Below are 22413 nucleotides of genomic sequence, written 5' to 3' on the forward strand. Positions count from 1 at the left end.
ATATATATATATAATGTAATGCAGTCATGGTTATTAATATGCAGGTTTTTCTTAAAACCAAATATCTCCTTTAGTGTTGCAGATGCTGAACTATTTTTTTTTTACGATTATTTTTAGGGAGATGCTCTAAATCGTGCACTTCCACTTTTTGAGGCCAGGGAGCAGTATTGCGTATTTTTGTTTTTTTTAAATTTCTGGAGTGCGAGTTTTGTCCTGCGTGGCTTGCCGTAGAGTCCCGGTTCTGTAGGTCGGGCATGCCCGTGAAACATTCACTGCGAAATGCTCCCCCAGCGCCTGCATAGCGATTAACGTGCAGTTACAGGGATATGTGACACAAAGGACACTTAAAATTGCCTTCCTGTCTAGCAGATAACTAATAGATTCAGTAAAAGCGGGCGGAAACGTGCGAGGAGGAGCCGAAAACTGTCCGTCCGTTTTGTCCTACAAAGGCGCGGAGTGTTTGACAGCGGCAGGGCCCGACGTTAGTTAACCGCCGGAGGAGGAGGAGGAGGACAGCATCCAGAGGTCTGCATGAAACAATAAAGGCAGGCCTTTCTGTACTGGAAAGCAAGCGCCAACATGAGGAAGGACGTGAGGATACTTCTTGTAGGGGAGCGTAAGTAGCAGCTTATTTAATCGCTAGCTAATATATGCTAGCAGCTACAGATCAGTTTGATACGCTGTGAGAGTCAGCGGGACAGTTTGATAATCATACACTGCAACCGAGCCGGTTATCAGAGTAAATAGCAGGCTTTGGTTTCTGTCAGGCGCTCATAGCCAAATCATTATCACATGGTGCCTGACAGCTGCTAACGAGTGGCTTCATGCACTTCCCTGAGCCTGAAGGTGCTTCACAGTCTGGTTTGAATTAGAGGTGTGAGGATAAGGCGGCCAGAGGAGGACAATGATGATTTTATGTCGATATCTATAGGAAATGTTTGTATGACATCTTTGTGACATATGATGAATACTCCAAAGTATGTGTGATGAGATGGAGAGTGAGTCTCAAACCATGGACGCATAAACAGAACAATTACAAGCTAGTTACTCTGGTTTATTTAACATCTTATTCTAGTGTATTATTAACATAATACTGATGTTAAGGCATATTCCATGTTATAAAACCTCCAACATAATAATTCCCATAAGGAGCCTGAAACAAAATATCAATATTACAGATAAGGATGTGATACCTGGCACCAAATGTTAGTATTTCAATGAAAACGCTCAGGTCCTTTAATTTAATTTGACTTATCAGAGTCAAGTGATGAGGATTAGGAAGGATATGAACTAACTAAGTTAATTAAATAACTTGCACTGAGTTGTTAAGCAAATCAGAGAACTAATTAAGTGGTAATAAACACTCCAAGCATCCCAATGTATAATAAATATGTAATTCATGGTTTTTGTACTTATTTAAATATATTTTTTCTTCTTTAGCTACACAGATCATGATGTATGAAAGACATCATCAAGGCTGTCTTTCATCAAATGAAAGACAGCCTATAATAAAAAAAAAAATTATATATATATATATATATATATATATATATATATAAGAGGGCAAACTACATAAAAAAGGGGGGCTCAAAATGTAAAGTCAAATAGAGAAGGTAAATAAGTAAAAATCTAAATTCAATACAGCATTATCAAAAAATGTAAATATATTAGGATACGAAGCTATATAATTTACAATCTAAAATTTAAAATAAATCAATTATTTTTTAATTAAAAGCTGTTTATAATACAATAAAGGAAAACATCTGATTCAGTAAAACTAAATAAAATATAATAAAAATACTTTACTAAATTTAGCACCAAAAAAAAGTTCATTATCAGTTTTTCTAATATTATTTCTTGTCTTATGAAATAGTTCATCTGCCTTAAGCCCAAAATGATCTTTTTACTTTGCTTTGCTTGTTTTTTTTTTGGAGCCTATGCTTCATAGCTGGGAAGCTGGAAGCAGAAGATATTAAATAAATCATCCATCCATACATTTTTCTTCCACTTATGTAATTCCAGTTCGCTGTTTGGGCTAAAGCCACTGCAGCCGATGTACACCTTGAGCAGGTCACTGAGCTATCACATGATTTGAACTTTTATTTTGAAGGGTTGTTAATTGACTGTGCCGGTGCTACATGGCAGAGCATAGTATGAATAAACAGTTGCATGTTTACCAGATCTTGACCTTTTCCAGGACTTTGAACAGAGGGCAAAACTCACCTATAGAGCCAACATGTTCCACCCTATGTGTTTAACTGTGTCTGTTTGTTCTCTTCTGAGCACACATGTTGACAGTACTATTTTTATTCAAGTTGCGGCTCCTCATGATTGCTACTTTAGGAGAGTTAGTGCTGAGAGAGGTGCAGCCAGAAAGATACGTGCCAGCCTGTGTTGTGAAGTTCAGTTTGTGGGGGTTACTCAGCTGTCCTGTGAACACAAGTGGCAGGGCAGTGCAAGGCTGCAGTTACAAATCATTTCAGTTGGATACTTCCTTCCATAAAATGAGCAAATTTGAAAAATTTCCTCTCACGAGAGTCCACAGTGGTGTTGGGGGGGTGCTAGTCTTGTCAAACCCACTATCCAAAAGTCAGTTTGCTTTGAAATCAAATGGAAAAAGGAGCAAATGTCCGCATTTCCAAAGCTGCTTCATTGCGCTGTATTTAGGCTTTAATATTACTTGAGTGGACTAATCAATCAGTCAGCAAGTCATTTCACTCCCAGCCATTTGGTCTAGAGCCCACCGTTTGCATCGACTACTACCTCTTATGTCAGCCAGGTTCTTTGGAAATAGCACACAAATGTCTGCAAAGATTCTCCTCTCTCTGCCGTCTGCTGTGACCCTCAGTTCATTTCGCCCTCAGTTAATGGTGCAGAATGGTGAAGGCGTGCTTAAAACTTAATCCCTCAGGTGGCCGTTAAAATGTATGTGTAATGTGCATATGAACGTGCAAATGAGTGAAAACGGCGTTTTTATTTGAAGTAAATATTTTAATCAATAACCATGTAGACGTTACAAATCTTGGTACCCTAGATAGTTTTGCAGACCACATTTCCCACTTGAAGTTCTGGATACATTGTGTGGTGGCATTCAGTGAGTGTCTGTAGATGATGTGTGCTATAAAAAGTATTTTTTTCTTCTTGTGTCTTACAGCCAAGGTGGGAAAGACATCCCTGATTATGTCTTTAGTCAGTGAGGAGTTTCCTGATGAGGTATGTATGATGAGGGATTATGTTATGGTTATGGTTGTAATCGCACATTAAGAAGATGTTAGAAACATGAGACTCACTTGTTTTCTGTATTTGGCATTGTTGTCCTCTTTTCCAGGTTCCTCTCCGAGCTGAAGAGATCACCATCCCAGCGGATGTCACGCCAGAGAGGGTGCCCACACACATTGTGGACTACTCAGGTATCTTCCCCTGTTGCACACAGTCTTTGAGACTGAAACAATAACAGTACCAAAAAAAACCAAAACTGATTCAAATCCTTACAAGGAAGTATTGAGTGTTCAGCTGAGATCACTGGCACTTGAGTGCAGCTCTTATCATCAGCTGCTCTTATCTGCTCCATTGGGTTTCAGGATGTAGGTCATGAGAAGAGTTCAGCAAAACAAAGCAAGTGAATACGAGAGGTGTTACGCAACATAATACTGTACTGATTGTCCTTTTCTACACCTTTAGAAGCAGAGCAGTCAGATGAGCAGCTGTATCAAGAAATATCCAAGGTTGGTTTTATTTCATTCTTCCTTTCCTGTGGCCTTTTTAGTGTATGCTCCCAATATTTTTGATGTGTGCATCATAATGCAATGTTTCTCTTTCTCTTCTCAGGCTAATGTCATCTGCATAGTTTACTCAGTCAACAACAAGAAGTCGATCGAGAAGGTGAGCCCTGTTTCAGTGCAGTGAATCAAATAAGTTTGCTTTTCATCTTTATCTGCAGAAATTAAAAAGGCAACCTTGACGATATTAGTTCTGGTTGGTTTGGCACTTGTTACAGCAAATTTTGTTTGCTGGGCAGAAGAACAAACTACTTTTGTTTGCGTGACCTGCTTTCCCATCTTTTTGTTTCATGCCGAGTCTTGAGTGAAAGTGAGAGGAGTCGGCACCTTGCTTAGAAGTCGGTGTAAGCCGTTAGCCTGCAGCTGTTTTGACAGCGGTCTGTGGCTGCTCCTTCTCTTTCTGTTACACTCCACAATTTTACAAACTTACCTATGTTAGGAACAGCCAAAATTTCCATTATTTTACCATTTTTGATGTTATCTTTGAAGACCACAGAGAGGATTCATGGATGTAGTGAAGGAGGACATGCAGAGAGTTGGTGTGTCAGAGGAAGATAATAGGGAGAGGGTGAGTTGGAGGCAGGTGAAAGAAGAAGAAGTTATTTATACTACAGCCCGCATTCATCCATTCACACTCATTAAAAAATAAAGTAGTTTGATTGTAGACATACAGTGCTGTCACTGGCAAGCATATTTTATGTTTTATATGTATTTCACCAGGTAAAGGCATTCAGTGTGACACTGCAGCAATAGGAAATGTTTGATTTGGTTTCAGTAACTTGTACAATATTAGTTGTTTTTTTTTTTAAACCGGGAGTGTTGCCACAGACACACAGTTCATTATACTGCTAATATATTACAGTGCTTTTATCAGGCTTAGTTACCATTGTTGTTTAGTTTGGCAAATGTGATTTGCCAGGCACTTAGTCAAATGAAAATCTTTGTGTATACACCGACTGTTGGTCAAACTACAATGCACAACTCATTGTGCTGTCCTTCCCTAGGTGACGAGCCACTGGATTCCTCTCATAAATGACAGAACAGACAAGGACAGCAGGTCTGTGTGTCATCTAACAATTATTGTCATTATCGGTTCATCTACAGACCATTTGGTCTATAAAATGTCAGAAAACATTATTTTTCTCTCTTATAGACAGCGCCCAGAAAAATCACCTGATCGGATAATTTTAGTCAGATTTTCTGTCGATTGACTATTGTTGCTGCTCTGTAATGAATGGCTTCACTGCAGGGTGCCGCTGATTCTTGTGGGGAACAAGTCGGACCTGGTGGAGCACAGCAGCATGGAGACCATCCTACCAATCATGAATCAATACCAGGATATTGAGACATGCGTAGAGGTAAAAAATTGATGCAAGCACACTCTCATGCATAAGATTGGGGCTCTTGAGGCTCTTTGGAGGTCTCACTCAGTTAAATGTCAAAGTTTGATGAAGCTGCTGAGAGCAATGAAACTGCAAATGAAGTATAAAAGGCTAATTGAAAATCCAGTACTGGCAGAGAGTGTCAGAGTGAGATCAGCTGTGTGCAGGACAGATTGGACTCCAGCCTGATCCTGACTCCACATACGTTCTGAGTCATGAATAGATTTATATTACCGAACCCTGCGCTCCGAGGCCACGACCCGCTGACTGACTGACTGTGAATGTGCCGAGAGGCTCAGCTGTTACGGAGAGAGGGAACTGGCCTCCTCCTGCATTACTGTTTAATTCAGATTTCCCTCTGCCGCCCAAAATGACAGTCCTGCCCCTCCTGAGCTGGATTAGTTACAAGGTTAAAAGAGGGACGTGTGGAGGACGTGAGGGACGGCACATACACAGTGGGTACAGACCGGGGACAGCCACTCTGCTCTAGATATCTGCTATGAAAAATATGTAAGCCAGTGAGGTACATTTCAGGTTTAACTGTATCACAAATAAAAGTAGCAGCAGCACAGTTTAAAAGTACAGCCGTTATAAACAGTTTTGGAAAATTGTTCTTAAGATAAAAATCTGCATTTACTCGATATTCAAAATGAGCTCTTCCATTGGAATTGATTAAATTGATCATGATTAATGGTACAGTAAGCTGTATTTTGAGGATGTCTTTTTTATGTGTATTTTATTTATTTATTTAAAGTAACCAGTATAATGTTCAGTATTTCCTCTTAGGTCAGAATTGTGTTGCTCTGAGTACTTAATGTGTTTGTTGCTTAGTTTATTTTTTTGTTTACTGGAAACCATTCACAACAACATTACCCTTTAATGTTGCTTCTCTCACATGGTAACTTGAGCAGCACAGTGGCTCAGTGGTTAGCACTGTTGCCCCACAGTAGTAGGATACTGGGTTCAAACCAGTGCCCTTCTGTGTGGAGTATGGATTTGTATTTCACTGGGAGCTCTGGTTTCTCTGGACACTGAAAATCATGTTTGGTTAATCATTATATTGGCCCAGCATACTCTTTACAGAAGAGATTATTAATCTCAAGAGTTTTACTTTCTGGTTAACAAATTTTTTTTTTTTTTAACTGATTTTTTTCCTCAGTGCTCTGCCAAAAACCTGAAGAACATCTCCGAGCTGTTCTACTACGCCCAGAAGGCTGTTCTCCACCCAACAGGACCCCTCTACTGCCCAGAGGAGAAGGAGGTGCGTTCTGTACACAGACGTCTTTAATGTAAAAATTGGCTGCATTTCACTTGGGTTTGCAGGTTTCAGGACCCCGATGTTCATGCAGATTCACCTGCTCTGAGCCTCAATCATTTAGGCTATTGACCCCCTGGTAACCTCTGGTCTGTAGAGAAAAGTGTGTATTCTGCAGCTGGTTAATGGTAGTCATCAGCATGAAATTGGTTTGCTGCACCAAAAACCTCCTTGTGATTGCTCGTTAGCAGGTTGCTGCAGTTGCCCATTAGGAGTTAGCGAATGTTTGCAGACAAGTCGGCATCTTCTATGCAAATTATGGGCAAATGTGTTAATCTGCTAGTGACCAAAGCAATCACAGGGTGGTTTTAAGTGCGTCCTCTTTGCAACTGATTTCAGCTGGAGACAACCAGCAACCTCCAGCAACTGCTTACCATCCGGTCAGAATACACATTTTTTTCTAGCGGCTGGCGGTTGCCAGGAGATCTCCGACCAGTCTCTGTGCCTGTGTGACTGAGGCGTTAACTTGCCAGAGCACACAAACAGGGACGGCATTCACGTGTGGTTACACCCATGAAAAGTCTGTACCTGCAGAAGAAGCACCTAAATCTGATTTAATTTTTATAAAATTTTATCCTCACTTTGTATCAGAATGTTTTCTGCGGTGACCCCACTTCTCGAAGTGTAAAATGATGGTGCTTGATAACTAGGATTAATAGATTCTGAACACCTTTAGCTACATTTCCTGATGTTATTTTGAAATTCAGTATTTCCACTATAACTTAAATTCGTCCAGTCGTGCCTGCAGACATTTTTTTTAGTGTTACATGAATGAGTGGAAAGCAGCTTTTCATTGCTTCACTGTTTAGATATCAGTTACCTGGTAAAATAAGATGTGGCCTGCTTTCATGTGAAGGAAAGATCACGAGTAAAGCAAAGAAAATGGAGGTTGATTTGCAGCTGGTTGTGTCTGATAATCTGAGTGGAGAACTGATTGGTGGTTGGTGTCTGTCTATAGTTAGCTGCTGTATTGGAGCGTCACAGAGGTGCACTTTATCTCCTAAATAACTGCTTTTCTTCTGTATTACAGCTGAAGCCTTCATGCATTAAGGCTTTAACTAGAATATTTAAAATCTCAGACTTGGACAACGACGGCATCCTTAATGACAATGAGCTCAACTTCTTTCAGGTAATGTGTTTCATTTAATAATGTCTTTTTTTGTTGGATACATGAGTGTTGAGAAGTTTTAAGGTTCAGCAGAACTTGGAGAACCTGATCAGTGCTGGTCTGTTTCTATAAGAGGAAAACAGCCTGTGACAGGTTTAGGGAGACGGGTTTTTGACATGAAGTGGTGCTCTCATAACAACACGTCACAACAGCAGCATCTGAAAACTGCATTTGGGCTATAATATAATATATTATGACTTGTTGTGTATGTGTGCAGAGAACGTGCTTCAATACACCACTGGCACCTCAGGCATTAGAGGATGTAAAGAACGTGGTCAGGAGAAACATGACAGATGGAGTCAAAGACAACGGACTCACACTCAAAGGTCAGACACCGCGCTGTCTTCCTGTTTTTATATATTTCTCGTCTTTTCTGATTCCCACTCTGTGATTTTGTGAACATAATTCATAATTTCTGCATCACCTTCTGAGTAGTGACTCGCTCTCTCAAATTGTCATCCGCTTTATTTTATTACAGGCTTCCTCTTCCTGCACACGCTCTTCATACAGCGAGGCCGGCATGAGACCACATGGACCGTGCTGAGGAGGTTCGGCTATGATGATGACCTGGAGCTCACGCAGGAATACCTGTTCCCCATGTGAGTGCAGACGCACATGTTATTTTTGGGGGTGTTTAGTTCATCTTACAGCAAAGAGTGTAAAAAGTAGAATATAACAGCTGCAAATTCACCAACATGTTCCTTTTTGGATGATTTTTGCTTTGAAACTAAGTAGTTTTGTCAGTAGAGCACAAATATCTTTTTTGTTTTTTATATAGTGTCAGCACTGCTGCAGAAAGAGTTGTGCAGACTTTTGTGAGTTTTAATCAACTAATCATTTTTAATTAGTTAATTCATCCATATATTTTGTGGAGCTTATCTGGATCCAGAGGCCGGCTCTCTGCGTGCGGAACAGCATTTTAGCTGCATTAAATCCTTAACGACAGGCTCTAATCCGGCTTTCTTTGAAGCCATTGTTGGATTTGTTGTTGCAGTTTATCTGTAAGGGCAAACTTACTCAAGAAGAAGTTTATTTTAGCCTTTTAGGTGGCGAGGATATTGTGCAATCAGCATTATCCTTTAGCCTGCCTACCACAGGTAGCCTACCACTTCAAGTTAACTTCACAGTGATTAACAGATCACTGTGGACAAAATATCTAGATGAAGGGGTGGAGAGTGTCTGGTTTGGTGACCTCAGGATCTCTCGTCTCTGTTTTTTGTGGATGATGTGGTTTTGTTGGCTTCATTGAGCAGTGACCTCCAGCTCACACAGGGACAGTTTGTAGCTGAGTGTAAAGTGGCTGGGATGAGAATTAGCACCTCCAAGTCTGAGGCCTTGGTCCTAAGTTGGAAAAGGGTGGAGTTAAGTATCTTGGGGTCTTGTTTAAGAGTGAGGGGAGGAGATGTGAAGAGAGAGCTGAGCGTAAAAGGAAAGCTGTCAATTTACCGGTTGGGCTACCTCCCCACCCTCACCTGTGGTCACGAGCTTTAGGTAGTGACCGAAAGAACAAGATTGCGTGTCCAAGCGGCAGAAATAAGTTTCCTCTAAAGGCCTTAGAGGTAGAGTGAGGAGCTTGGCCATTTGTGAGCGGCACAGAGTAGAGCTGCTACTCCTCTACATCGAAAGGAGCCATTTGCCTCCCAGGCGAGGTGCTCCAGGAGGAGGCTGTAGGGCAGACCCAGGACACGCTGGAGAGATTACAGCATTTTTTGTAGCATTTTTACTAGTGATGGGAAAGCATCAATACAGAGTGTTAGCGTGGTCATTCAGTCATAATGCTGCTTTTCTCTTCTTTTTATAGATCTGTTAATCCCTGTTGACAGCCATCATATAATTTGCTTTCCTTTATAGATTTCTGGTTGCTGTTATGACTTGAACTGAATTGGTCAAGTCTGTTTCATTAGCAGCGATGGATTGTCTGCCAGTGCTTCAGATTTTCCAGTAAAATTAATGTTTGTGTTCCTTTTTTGTTCCAGGATAAAGATCCCTCCAGACTGCACCACGGAGCTTAACCACAACGCTTACCTCTTTCTTCAGAGTGTCTTTGACAAGCATGACAAAGTGAGTGGTCACTTTATTTTAGCACTTTTGTTTCCATATTTACTGTTAGATTTCAGCAAGATGAACCTTTTTGTACTCAGTTAGTTGAATTTGTGGGGTTTAAAATGATGTGTCTTAATCTCGGCGCTCTTCCAGGACCGCGACTGCGCGCTGTCACCAGAGGAGGTAAAAGACTTGTTCAAAGTGTTTCCCTACATGCCCTGGGGCCCAGATGTAAACAACACAGTTTGCACTAATGAACAGGGATGGATCACATACCAGGGATACCTCTCCCAGTGGACGTGAGTGTCTATATTATTACATACATACACTCACACCTGTTTTAACTACATAGCTTAGGCTTATGAAACAGATTAGGAGGCATTTCTCAGTCATGTAAAATCTTCTCTTCTGTTTCTTTTGGTAGGCTAACAACATACCTAGATGTGCAGCGGAGTTTGGAGTACCTGGGTTACCTCGGCTACTCTATCATCTATGAGCAAGAATCCCAAGCAGCTGCAATTACAGGTAAAGCATCATAATTTAATTCAACCAAATGTTGATGACTTAAAACTTGTAGTAGATGATGATAATAATCAATTTCACTAGTTTTTTTTTTTAAATAGTTGAGTTATGTATATTCTGAAGCTAAAAGATGAAGATAAAGTGTGTTTCCTGTTCCTTCAGTGACCCGTAACAAGCGCATTGACCTGCAGAAGAAACAGACCCAGCGCAGCGTCTTCCGCTGCAACGTGTTAGGGGCACGGGGCACCGGGAAGAGCGGCTTCCTTCAAGCATTCCTTGGCAGGAACCTGCAGGTCAGTGAAAATCCTGAATCTAAAACTAGTTAAACATGCAAATGCTGCGGCCATTGCATCTGTTGAATGCATGAAGCAAATGAATGCACAGTTTTTATGAGTAGAATCATCATATCTAATCAATTTAATAAGTTTAATTCAGATTACTTTACCATTAATTTGTCAACATAAGGAAAGCAGTCACTATGTTGGGGAAGCCTAAATTATAACTAAGCCAGCTAATATAAAGACCTCTAATAATTTTTCTACATTAGGCATTTTTTTAATGTTTTTTAATGATCTGCTCATTTAAAAATATAAAAATATAATAAGTAACATAAAAGAAGTAAAATAAAAAGGACACAAAACCTCACACAATAAATAAACATTATTGAGAAAGATATAAATGGACTAAAGAGCATAAAAGCCTTTTTTTAATAAATAAAACAATAGTCTTGATGGGTGATACTGGCTTTGTTTTCCACCACAGCGACAGAGGCGGATTAGAGAAGAGCACAAGTCCTACTATGCCATCAGCACAACTTATGTTTATGGTCAGGAGAAATACCTGCTGGTAAGAACCATTTACTCAGAGTATTTATCGGCTGCTCGCTGGATTATTGTTACATAATCTTGAGTGCATTACAGAGTTTCAGCATTACAAATGTTAATCCCTCCATCTGCACGCTCTGTTGCTCCGTCTCTGCTTTCTGTCCTGCCTGCTCACTACAAGCTCCACGAGTTGATGCCGGATTTTGACTTCCTGACAGAGGAGGACTTAGCCTGCGACGTAGTCTGCCTGGTGTACGACGTCAACAATCCCCGCTCATTTGAATACTGTGCAAAAGTGTACAAGGTGGGTAAACTGAGAGCGTCTCAGAATATTTGATTACAGACCTGATTGTAAAGTCTTAGCCTCGTGACGCTGAATTCTTGTGTTTGGCAGCAATACTTCATAGACAGCAAAACACCGTGTGTGGTGATAGCCGCCAAATCAGACCTGCACGAGGTGCGGCAGCACTACAGCCTCTCGCCACATGAGTTCTGTCGCAAGCACAAGCTCCACCCACCCCAGCAATTCACCTGCAACACGAGCGACGCGCTCAGCAAAGACATCTACACGAGACTCACCACCATGGCCATGTATCCGTGAGTATTAAAATCCAGCTAGCGCCCCCCCCTGCTTCTTTCTCACGTGTGCTGCTTTTACCTCTCTTCTGGGTGAATGTGTGAGGATAAGACATTAAGCGCTTAGTGATGATAGAAAAATGAATACTAGCCACCATCTGTGTGTTGTGTAGTGTTGTATTTTGGTATTGCTGCTATAGAACTCCAGGTTGGACCTGAGCCCAATGATTTTTGTATTTTGAGGGCTTGAGTATCCTGACGCAAAACAAATAAATACATCCTCCTCCTGAAAATACTCTGCGGTCAGTCCTTTAATTTATGGGCCCTGCAGGGTGTCCTAACTCCTCAAAGCTCTCCCAGCAGATTGGATTTCAGGAGATTAATTAGCACGTAACGGATGTGCTTATTAAAGCTCATAGTAACACTTCCCAAATCCTATTTCCTAAAATCTGAAATCATTGGATCTGCTGCGCTCTAGTAGAGCTTTAGTTTGAGTAGATTTAAACAGTAGTGCTTACTGAAAGCCGAGTTTCTGCTGAGACCCAAAGAGTAAACTGCTCTGGTGATTTACAGTCAATTCTGGCTCAGTCATCAGATGATACAGAAACAAGTTGTTTGAGCTTTAAACTCAATGCTGTCCTCATGTATTTTTTTTTTACCTAGTTAGATTATTGGTAAGTTTATTGTGTCACACTAAGAAGCATCAAACCAGTGAGCTCTCGTCACACCCGCATCATTTGTTTCTAAGATATTTAACAGTTACATTTTAATGTGTAGCAGGTTCTGTACTTTAACTCTCAGCTGTGAAGCTCCAGACCACTCTGGATGTCTACTGCAGCTTACTGCAGTCTCTAAAAACTTGTATAAGCCATGTTTTACTCTTCTTCTTCTTCTTCTTTTTTTTATAAACTGGTTTAATTTGCTCCAAAATATTTGAGTAGTCAAAGACAAAAAGTAGAGCCATTGATTAGTCTCAGATTGTTTGGGTTGTGAATGTTACCCTCTGTTTAGTGGTTTTCCTCTCTTTCCTGTATTTTGTGCTTTTATACATTTATAGTTTTATTTCCTTGGTTAAAGTAAGAGTTGGAGGTAACGAACAGCAGGGCAGGTTTCATGTTACAATAAAGGTCCTGCTTTGATGTAGTTTAACTAAGTTAATTCCTTCTGTCAGGCTTTGGTCCCCTCCTCCTGTGAGTGTGTGTCGATTTCTGTGTGCTGTGGTGGTGAATACACGCATTTTTGTGTGTCTTTCTGCAGCCACGCCCGTCTCCGCTGCATGTGTGCCTGCAACAGGTGCACATACTGCCTGTGTCAGAACTTCCTCAAGTTGGAGCTGCTGCGCAGCATTAAGGCCCAGCTCCGCGCAGTCGTTTTCAACAGGTTCATACACAAAATAAGTTCTAGTGTTTTAACATAGACTCGTTCCTCCTCTCTGTTTCTCATCCTGGGGCGGCACCTCAAGGTGGGGACACAGAGAGGCTCCTTTTTTTGGCCCAAGCTCACTAACACTGGTGGTAGTGACAGCTCCTTTGCTTTCCCTCAGTGCTCCCCACTGGTCAGGTTTACACTGCATATCCACTGTAAGGAGAAGGGAATAGGGTCATTCCACATCAGCTGGTCAAATTTAAGAAAAATTCCCCAGCTGACCATCTCTGATTTCCCTAAAGCAATAACTGTCATTCAATTTTCTGAGGACAAATATCTGACTTTATAAAATGTATTTTCACCTATTTTTGTGCCTATTATTTCTGTAGCTAAAGACTGTAGTGGGGTAATAGTTCATACATAATTTTGCCATACATGGGACACACATTGTGTGTTCGACTATCATTTTGGAAACTTTTGGAACATCACAATGAACTTGTTTGTTTTTATTTTCAAGCTCTGATATCTTCGAGAGCGTTCATCTGATTTGAGTAGTTTTATGTTATAGAGAACACCTCATATATGGGAATCGGTGCTACAAATTTCAACGCCCCCCTATCTATGAAATTGTTCTTCATACAGACCCTCATGTGTGGTGGTGCAGGCTGCACTATCAAATTTTCAAGCAAATTCAAGCTCTCAAAATTTAATGTTGAAGGTTGAAGTAGCAGATATTTGGCCTAAAAAAAATGTGAATGACACCGTTTGGGTAGTGCTCTAGATAAAGCTGCTTGAAAATGCTGCTCGGAAAAGGAAGGAAGACTGCTGCAGCTTTATAGTTCAAAAATGTCTGTCTTAACACTCCGTTACCAAATGATTGGCTGGATCTCCCGGAGGTGATTATTTCAGCTGAGATTAAGCTTCTGGAATAAGAAGTTTTCAGGGCTGAAGAAGTTTATTCTGCACAGTGTAGAAAAATGTGCTCCTCAGACTTTGTTAGGCAGGTTGTCAGGAATGCGTGGAGTTACCAGCTGTAACAAAGACAAATAAAAACTGGATTCCTGGGTAGATTTAATTTATCCTGTTTATATGTTTTTGTGTGTAGTGTTTTTGTGGGGGGTTTCACAGCCACATTTTGCCAGCCGTCTGTAGACGCTGACCGTCTGTTGTCTTAGCTCAGGAGTTCTTCTTTAAGAGTTCTTCAGTGGAAACTCTTTGCTTGTGATTTAGGACTCCAGAGAGTTGGAGTCACTTCCCAATAAATCACACCAGATGTCTCGCTTTCTGCTCCAGCTCCAGGCAGCCGAGCCGCTCTCTGTACAGTTTGACACGGCGAAGTGTGACCGTGCTGTGCCAGCTAACAAACAGCCTGCTAGACAGGGAGGTACCAGTGTGATTGTGTGACCGTGTTACGTTGCATGATGTTTGCAGCACAAACTCGACACCTAACACCGACTCCCATAAGTAACGCTAACCCGTAGTAAAAGAGGTTTCACTCAGAAGGCTTTCAGCTCTGGACAGTTGCTTGTAAAGCATTTTTATGTTGGTCAGAATTTTAATCATGAATAGTCTTGACCTAAATTTAAATCCATTATTGAAAGATAAAGATTCCAGGTGTGAATTTGAGCTCATGTTTCCTTTTTTTTTTATGTTTGCTCCCTTCAGTCCTGCAGTGGATACACAAACAGTAAATTTGACTAACAAGCATCCTGTTTGTACGCAAAATGAGAAACACAACCAATTTCTTTGGTTTGAGTTTGGTTCACACTGAAAACGTCATCGCTGTCTGCATGTGTGCATGTTTGATTTCATTCCCAAAGGAATATTAAAAATGCTTTTTGCCTGTGAAATCTGTCTTTGGCACCAACCTTCTTCAGTTTATTATTATTTGTGACGTTTTCAGTCTCATTTTGTCTCCATTTCCATTCCTAACCCTGAAGCCTGCACCCGCAGGAGAGTTTAGTTTGCATCACTTTTAAATTGGTGAAATAAAAACTAAACCAGCTCAGCTCTTGTCCTCCTGACGGTTAAAGCTTGATAAACTGTTTAACATCAAATGTGTTTAAATGTTTGAATTTGATTGTTGTTCTATTCCAGTCACTCTGTCATTTCATCCCGTTTTCTCCCTCTTCTATTTTCTGTCTTTGTGTTCTTCCTTCCACTCTGTAGGTGTTCGCACACACGTTTTTGGCTGCCCCTCTTCCTCTTCCTCTTGCATGTGTTCACCCTCTGCTAATCTGGCTGCTGCCTTGTTGCATGGCTCACCTGTTCTCCACCCCTCTGTAACTAAAGGCATGCCTCAGTCCTCTGTCAAACACTGCCATCTGCTGGCAGCTGGAGACGGTTTTGCATCGTCCGTCTGTACAGTGAAGCGAGCTTGGTGTTTGAATTTAATTGTGGAGGTTTCCCGAACCACACTGGGGGTATGAATGTGTATACATGTGTTGGTCTGGGCAGGAGTGCGTGTTAGGTTTTGTTTTTGTCTCTAATTTTGATCTTTCTTTTTTTTTTTTTCTTCTTCTTCTTCTTTCAGTCGCCAAGCAGGGCTAGGTAAAGTGTTGCGCCCAGCACTAACCCTTTGTGTTGATGTGATGTAATTTCCAGGAGTTATCAGTGACTCTAAACAGGCCATTCACTGTGACGTTAAAAGTAACTTCAGGTCAAAGTGAATACAAACAACAATAGTAAGCTGTTTCAAACCACAAGCCACAAAATTTAGGGGAAAAAATTTAGAAATTAAGAGAGGAACAAGTGCAAACCGTTACTTTTACTCTCTATTTTCAGAGAAACTAACACTGCAAGAAGACAAATTATTAATTTATGTGATAACAAAATAGAAATGGATGAACAGTGGCAGTCTGGCTGTCACATGGAATGTACAGCTTGTGTATGGTGTGTGTGTGTGTGTAGCTTTTGTTTGAAATGTGTGATCAAACTTGCTCAGGTATTGTTGTGGTTGTGGTAAAGCTTGTGCTTGAAAGGTGGTGATTGGCTTATGTTTTGAACTTGGTGGAGCTGGGTGATACAGATGTTTTATGTTTTAGTGTTTTTTACATGATTTTTTTTTTTTTTATGACAAATAAAATAAGATTCACCCACTTAACATCAGCTGAAGTGTGTCTAAAACACAGAAATTTAATTTTTTTTTAAGCCAGAATCTCAACAAGCCTTTTTTTTATTGGGAATGAGGATATACTGTAATATAGAACCAGGCACTTATGGACATTTCAACAATCATTTCAGTGTAAAAACAATCAAATCCCACATATATAGTGGCGCATGATGCATCAGTATTGTAGCTGAAAAATATAACTGCATTAATCAATAAGACTGGAAAAAAAATAATCATCTATCAGATTTTTTTGGTTTCAGCCTCTCATGGGAATATTTGCTTGTGGTAAACTACATTTTTAGGTGTGTCACACTGTTGGGTCAGCGCAAACCACTACATTTTTATAGCTCAAACAAGTATACGTTCAGGTGATGGGTGCAAAAGAGAAAAAAAAAGATGCTCAGTTGATGATTAGAAACATTAACTTTGGCAGAAGCATTCAGAGGTGGAGCCGATATAAACGTGCTTTCCTTAACAACCAGGTTATAGGATGCCTGCATACAAATTTTCCTATTAGTAGTGTTTTTTTTTCCTGCATGCTGTGTTTGCAGGACTATTTTTGTCAATGTGGTCTGTGGCAGATTTTGGTGATGTAAAGATAACCTACATATGTGTGCAGATTGCAGAACCATAGCTGAGAAAATCCTTTAAGTTCATGAAATCACCTGCATGCCAGTACAGACAAACACAGTGTGGAGGACACACAAAAGCAGAATGCAAAGTTGGTTGAAATTTGGTAAAAGGAGAAATTTGGAGAGATTTAGAGACGTCCTTTCAGAGCCCTGAAGTGGCAGAAAGCTGACGTTACTTTCACTGTTACCTGGAAGCAGACGTTCTTCTAATAAGATAACCATTTCCAGTTATAAAAACATATATATATATATATATATATATATGATTTCCCTAAATGACTACTTGAATGAACTTGAAGTAGAAACATGCCTTAAGAAGAGATGTTAGAGATGCGTCAGAGCGACTGTATGCATGTGTTATCTGCCTAGCAACAGGGCAAAGACCTTTCTATACAGTTGACACTAGTTTGTCTTTAATATGTGTATACAGAAAGCTTTGATGTAGTAAGCAGCAAGTATCAGCTGGTTGTTGGGGTAAATAGCAACCACTGCCACCTCTGAAAATTTCCACCATACTGTGAAGAATTCTTGTGCCGGGTTTCAGTCTTTTATCACTCACTGAGCAGTTCTGCTTTACCCATCGCCTGACTCAATCTACAGAGTTATCAAAGTATCTCCCTGCTTCACCTGTTGTATTTGACTCATTTTGTGAATGCGTGAGAGGCTGCCTGGTTGGGTGGAGGCTGCGGTTGGGGATGGGGGCTGCCTCCTGTCAGAGGAGGATTTCAGCCTGATGCAGCAGGTTTCAGTCGTCTCCATCGTGGAGGAGGTCCATCTTTATGGAGGCCTCTGCTGAGCAGCTAATTTCCCCAGAAAGGTAACGACAGAAAGCACAGAGAGAGGGATGTTTTCGTTTTTATACCCGTGGATGGATGGGTGAATACACCGTGCATGTATCTGTACCCCCAGGTTACTGGGTTTTAACCACTAAGAACCATGTTAATATCCCAGATGGGTTTTCCTCTTTTCCCAGTAGAGGGAGCATGCATCCAGCTGTTTCAGTCTGTTTTTTTTTTGGATCCTTTGGGAGTACCAGGGTACTAGTGGGTTGAGTGGTGATCTGTCTGTGCTGTACACAGATCAGGTTCTCAGGTTTCTATTGAAGCTTGTACAATCAGTATTTACTTAATATATCAGTACATGACTCTTGGGTTTCTCACGTCTCCTTCACTGCTCTTTAACCTCTCACTGCAGTCTGTTTCTTTCCAGCTTAGTTGGAGCTGTTTGGAAGTGTTAACCCAGTTTTATGGAGCTCTGGAGGCGTCGCATACATACATACATACATACATACATACATACATACATAAATAGGTTTTAATCTTAAAATAAGTTTTCACCTACCTCATTGTCTCATGGGTTTAACCCTTCCACTCTCTGCCTGGTATAAAATAGTGTTCTGATCTGATGCGCCGCACCGAAAGTGTTTTCTGTCCTCTACAAGAGGGGACGAATATAAAAAATAAATATATAAATAAAAAACAATATTAGGATGGCAGAGAAATGAGCCTATCAACAGCACTAAAAATACTAATTAGTTTAGGCACCACCTGAGCTCCATATATTTTTAACAGTCCCTTAATGTAGGGACAGCTGCTTCTTAAAGACTCCATTCTCCCTTTTTAATGTGTCTTAAACCAAACCAAAAATGACAAGAGAAAGCATGTGTTTCTGTTTCACGCTGGCATGAGAGGATCCTCATATTCGTCATTTGTGGTCAGGATTTGGGAAGTTCTCACCAGAGGGAACACATGACTTTGTTTTGCCATTTGGCAGTTGCTCCCATTGTGGTTTTGCAAGCAGACAGAAAATGTGGCACCAGATTCTTCTCTGTGTTTTATGCTGCTCCCCTTTTCTGTTATTGATGTATTCTTCCAGCCTCTCACCTGCTCCCTGTGTTTCTGGTTTCCTCTCTCAGGCACATGGCTCAGACGGACCTGAAGAACTCCACCTTCTGGCTGAGGGCGAGCGTCGGTGCCACGGTGTTTGCCGTGTTGGGCTTCGCCATGTACAGAGCACTTCTCAAACAGCGGTGATCAGACACCACGAGACTTCCCTCACCCCGGTCCGTCTGTTGACTCTGCCCCTCCTCCAATGCCCCCCACCCCCCACCCCCCCCACCCCTTTTACCTGAAAGACTCAAAGAGACTGTCTGATCCACCAGCCAGACCTCAGCTCCTTAGCCTCACCTCATCTCTTGGTCACAATGAACAAATGTGCAAACTTATAGATACATTTTATAAGGGAGTGTGGATTTTTTTTTCCCTTTGTTTTGAGGAAAGGGGCAGGCTACTTTTGAAACATCACCTCGCTTTGTAAGTGCTGGCATCTCGTGGTCTGTTGATTCAATCTGGGTGAGATTAGACATGTCCACTCCTCTTTTTATTTCCCCCTCAGGTCAGTATAATTAGACATTTGGACACCTGAGAGAGGCAGCCATACACAGATGCACCACAAAGGGACTTCAGTCTGTTTATACATATGTATATGCAGTTATTATATATGTATTCTGTAAAACAAAGATTTTTAGGATCAAACCTGTAGGCAGCATCACAAGCCAGAAGCGACGTGAGCAGGAGGCGTTGGGACAAACAGCGCTGCATCTAACACTAGAAAGGTCACGGATGTCGTGCACTTGTCTATTTTGTGTGTTAATTTATTAACCCGTTTCTTTCTTGTCTGTTTCTGAGTGCACCGCATGAAACTCTGGGATTTTTCATGTATTTTTGTATTTAGTATTATCAAAGCCATTTTCATGGTGAATGACCTGCTTCTGTTTTTATTTTTTCCTGGTTTTCGAATAAAGTTTTTGTCCTTCCTTATATTTTTATGATGTTAGAGGCACCATAAAACAGGATATGATTCTGTTAACAGCTATTCAGCAGCACCTCTCCCACCTCCAGACTTCTCATTCATCTTCTCCATCATTTCTAATAAAGACTTGTGCCGTAAGCGTGCTGATGGGATGAACTGCAGCTAATTTAACAGCAACAAGGGTAAATGACATGGTTTTAAATATCTGTAATAAATGACCTTTACACCCACTGGTGCCTCTGTGTTTGTGTGTGACTGAAGAGCAGCAGCAGTAGTAGATGCTGTCATTTCAATACTACCTTTGTGACATGTACTTAAACAAACAGGACTTCTGGGGAGCAGAATACAGAAGTGAGTAGGTGATGCGGCTGCAAGCGATACTGCTCTCAGCTCGAGAGACGAGGAAGTCTCACCACACACACAGGTAGCAAACAACTGGCAGCCACAGTGTGAAATCGTAATCTGAGGGTTAACATGTCTGTAGATGGGACAAAGTTACTTTTTGAGGGCTTTCTGCAGAAAAGAAAAGACACTGTGGTAAGTTATATGCTGCTTTCACTCTTCAGTTGCTGTGAGTGTTGTAATAACTGCTGGAAAGTGATATTGGCTGCTTTCTGTTCTGGTTATAGAAATTGAGGTGGGTCACATACTGGTTCAGGCTTCAAAACACGACATTATTCTTCTATACTACGAAGAATGGGAGTGCTGTAAGTGTTCAGCTTATCAGGTTTTTTAAATGAGTAATTCCTGTTTAATGTAGTAGTATTACTAGTAGAAATAATTTCCTCTTCTAAAGAACTGAGTACTTCATGTGATCACACTGGACATTTTTCTCTTTGCAGTCAAACTTGCGAGGATATTACTACATACAGGCAGTAAGTCGTCCATATATCCCTGATTGTTACAGTTGATATAAAGGAAGCTGATTTGCACTTGTGACAGTGAGTGCCCTAAATTAACTGCAAATAAGCAAGTAGTTTATATTTGTTAGCACTTGTAGTGAGAGAGACAGGGGAAAGCCGTGTCACTGAGATCCCCCAAACAGAAGACTGTTGAACTGCAGTGGTGTTTAGTATTCTTCTTTCATTTTATGTCTTTACAATCTCACACTCATGGCTACTTTATCCTCATCTATGCTTTACTGTTAATGAGGAAGAAACTGTTTTAGACTACGAGCGCCCTTTGCCTTTAAATTGGCACAATTCTCTGAAATGCACTTGCTCACACTTTCCAGTGTATTAGTGATTTTACGCCACTGCTGTTGCTTTGACTTTAGTCAGCAATGCATCAGGTTGGATTACCTAAATGTGTGTCTGTCCTCCTCAGGTGCAGTCAGTGCGAGAGGTCCAGAAAGCTGACAAAAAACGCTTTATTTTTGAAATAATTATGACAAATGGAAAGAAAAAAGTATTGGTGAGTCACTTTGGTGGTTTAGCAAGAATATGTCTTATTTTGATAGGTATAGTGCTAATTGTGACCTCAGTCCTTTCCCTGCTAAACCGCTGCCCTTGTGTGTGTGTGTGTGTGTGTGTGTGCAGGCAGCAGAGACAGAGGATCTCAGAAAAGAGTGGGTGGGACATCTTTGGCAAGCCATGCATCTCTTCTTGTCTGAGACCTCCGTCTCTACAGATGCACAGTAAGATCTGAATTTAAACTGATCCCCGTACGGCTGACTGAACTTAGGGGAATTCTTTTTTTTATGACCTTGAATGTTTTCTGCTCCTCAGACTTGATGTGTGTGAGCAGCGAGACAGACTGCACAGCATCACACCCATCTGCTCGCAGCGTGAAAGTGTGATGGAGGAGCTGCCTGTTCGGCCCCTCTCTGCACCCGCTCCTTCTGACTACATCTACGCACAACCACATAGACTCACCCGTCCCACCAAGGAAACCTGCCAGCCTGAGTACACCTGCCCGCCCAAGGAGCAGGACAATGAGGAGGAGATCTATCAGAACACACTGCAAGCTTACCAGAATTACAATGGTAAACATTAAAATGATTTGGCTGTCTGCACCATCACAGCCTGAACTGTTATTTTGGTGCTAAACCTTTCCGTTCTCAGATGATGACCCCAACGATCCTCAGTGGTCCAGCAGGATGAGCAACACAGAGGCTGAGCAAGAAGGAGACTATGATGTCTTACCTGTTAGGAAAAGTAGGACCTAAAACTTACTTTAAATAATTAAGCTTTCATAATAAGAGCATGCAGATGTCCAAAGGGGCCCTAATGTGTGTCACGTTTTCAGGGTCATGTGAGCTGAACCTTTCAGCAGAGGTGGAAGAGGATGTTTATGACGTCCCTGTGTCCTGCAGAAGGTCTTCTGAACCTGAGGGTGAGGTAGTGTTCGGTATAGTGGAAATGGGTGAATATTTGTTGCTGTTTAGTAATGTTTTATAAATTTCAGACCCCAGAGAGAGCGTCTATGACGTGCCAAGCTCACTTCTGAGGAACATATCTGATCACACCATAGGTAACTTCAGGTTCTCCTTGTTAACTTATTTAATTATTCTAATTTCCTGGTCAACTACGATATATTTGATGTTTGTTTCTGGCTGCAGATGAGCAGCCAGAGGAAGGAACCTACTGGAATATATGAGGCGTAGTTTCAGAGTGTCGGTTGTGGATTGGAGGCCGGCAGGAGCACACGTAACTCACCAGCTTTGGATCGGAAGACCGTTTCTGCTTCATATCTTTATGTTTCAGTTTTAAGTTAAACTAATAATATATACTTATCTCATGTAAGTCCACTCTGCACAGTGAGGACTTTAACCTGTGGTGCAGTGGTTTGTTTTGATGTTAGGATGTAAATGCAGAGAGGCAACAAAAAAAAAACACCAGTTCTCTGAAATGCACTTGCACACAGTTTCATTGTATTTGGTTGC

The 22413-nt window shown here is 41.1% G+C and overlaps 2 protein-coding genes across 4 annotated transcripts; both read left to right on the plus strand.

The window, feature by feature from the left end:
* Positions 1-236: 236 nt before the first annotated feature.
* On the plus strand, positions 237-19759 carry rhot1a (ras homolog family member T1a). Of its 3 annotated transcripts, XM_030735675.1 has the most exons (20): positions 237-616; positions 3155-3213; positions 3329-3410; positions 3682-3725; positions 3829-3882; positions 4784-4836; positions 5029-5137; positions 6321-6422; positions 7507-7605; positions 7862-7970; positions 8123-8243; positions 9621-9705; positions 9841-9986; positions 10112-10212; positions 10372-10502; positions 10972-11055; positions 11215-11337; positions 11428-11630; positions 12867-12989; positions 18634-19759. In XM_030735675.1, the coding sequence occupies exons 1-20, from the start codon at positions 580-582 to the stop codon at positions 18749-18751; spliced, it is 1983 nt and encodes a 660-aa protein (XP_030591535.1). In that variant the 5' UTR covers positions 237-579; the 3' UTR covers positions 18752-19759. The 3 variants fall into 3 exon arrangements, with proteins under 3 accessions (XP_030591535.1, XP_030591536.1, XP_030591537.1); XM_030735676.1 differs by lacking the exon at positions 12867-12989; XM_030735677.1 differs by lacking the exons at positions 237-616; positions 3155-3213; positions 3329-3410; positions 3682-3725; positions 3829-3882 and adding exons at positions 4078-4156; positions 4269-4347.
* A 176-nt stretch (positions 19760-19935) lies between these two features.
* LOC115784432 (uncharacterized) lies at positions 19936-22127 on the plus strand. Its single transcript, XM_030735644.1, has 10 exons — positions 19936-20066; positions 20159-20236; positions 20372-20404; positions 20856-20942; positions 21068-21165; positions 21257-21513; positions 21593-21685; positions 21777-21863; positions 21936-22001; positions 22090-22127. The coding sequence occupies exons 1-10, from the start codon at positions 20004-20006 to the stop codon at positions 22125-22127; spliced, it is 900 nt and encodes a 299-aa protein (XP_030591504.1). The 5' UTR covers positions 19936-20003.
* The last annotated feature ends 286 nt before the right edge of the window (positions 22128-22413 follow it).

The sequence above is a fragment of the Archocentrus centrarchus genome, chromosome 8 (genome assembly GCF_007364275.1).
Source record: "Archocentrus centrarchus isolate MPI-CPG fArcCen1 chromosome 8, fArcCen1, whole genome shotgun sequence".
In the NCBI taxonomy this organism is placed as follows: domain Eukaryota; kingdom Metazoa; phylum Chordata; class Actinopteri; order Cichliformes; family Cichlidae; genus Archocentrus; species Archocentrus centrarchus.

Coding starts and splice junctions, on each gene's coding strand:
- rhot1a (XM_030735675.1), top strand. CDS start 580: ATGAGGAAGGACGTGAGGATACTTCTTGTAGGGGAGC. Junction 9,706..9,840: donor TCTTTGACAAGCATGACAAA/GTGAGTGGTCAC, acceptor GCGCTCTTCCAG/GACCGCGACTGCGCGCTGTC. Junction 10,213..10,371: donor CCAAGCAGCTGCAATTACAG/GTAAAGCATCAT, acceptor CTGTTCCTTCAG/TGACCCGTAACAAGCGCATT.
- LOC115784432 (XM_030735644.1), top strand. CDS start 20,004: ATGTCTGTAGATGGGACAAAGTTACTTTTTGAGGGCTTTCTGCAGAAA. Junction 20,943..21,067: donor ATGGAAAGAAAAAAGTATTG/GTGAGTCACTTT, acceptor GTGTGTGTGCAG/GCAGCAGAGACAGAGGATCT. Junction 21,686..21,776: donor TGTCTTACCTGTTAGGAAAA/GTAGGACCTAAA, acceptor TCACGTTTTCAG/GGTCATGTGAGCTGAACCTT.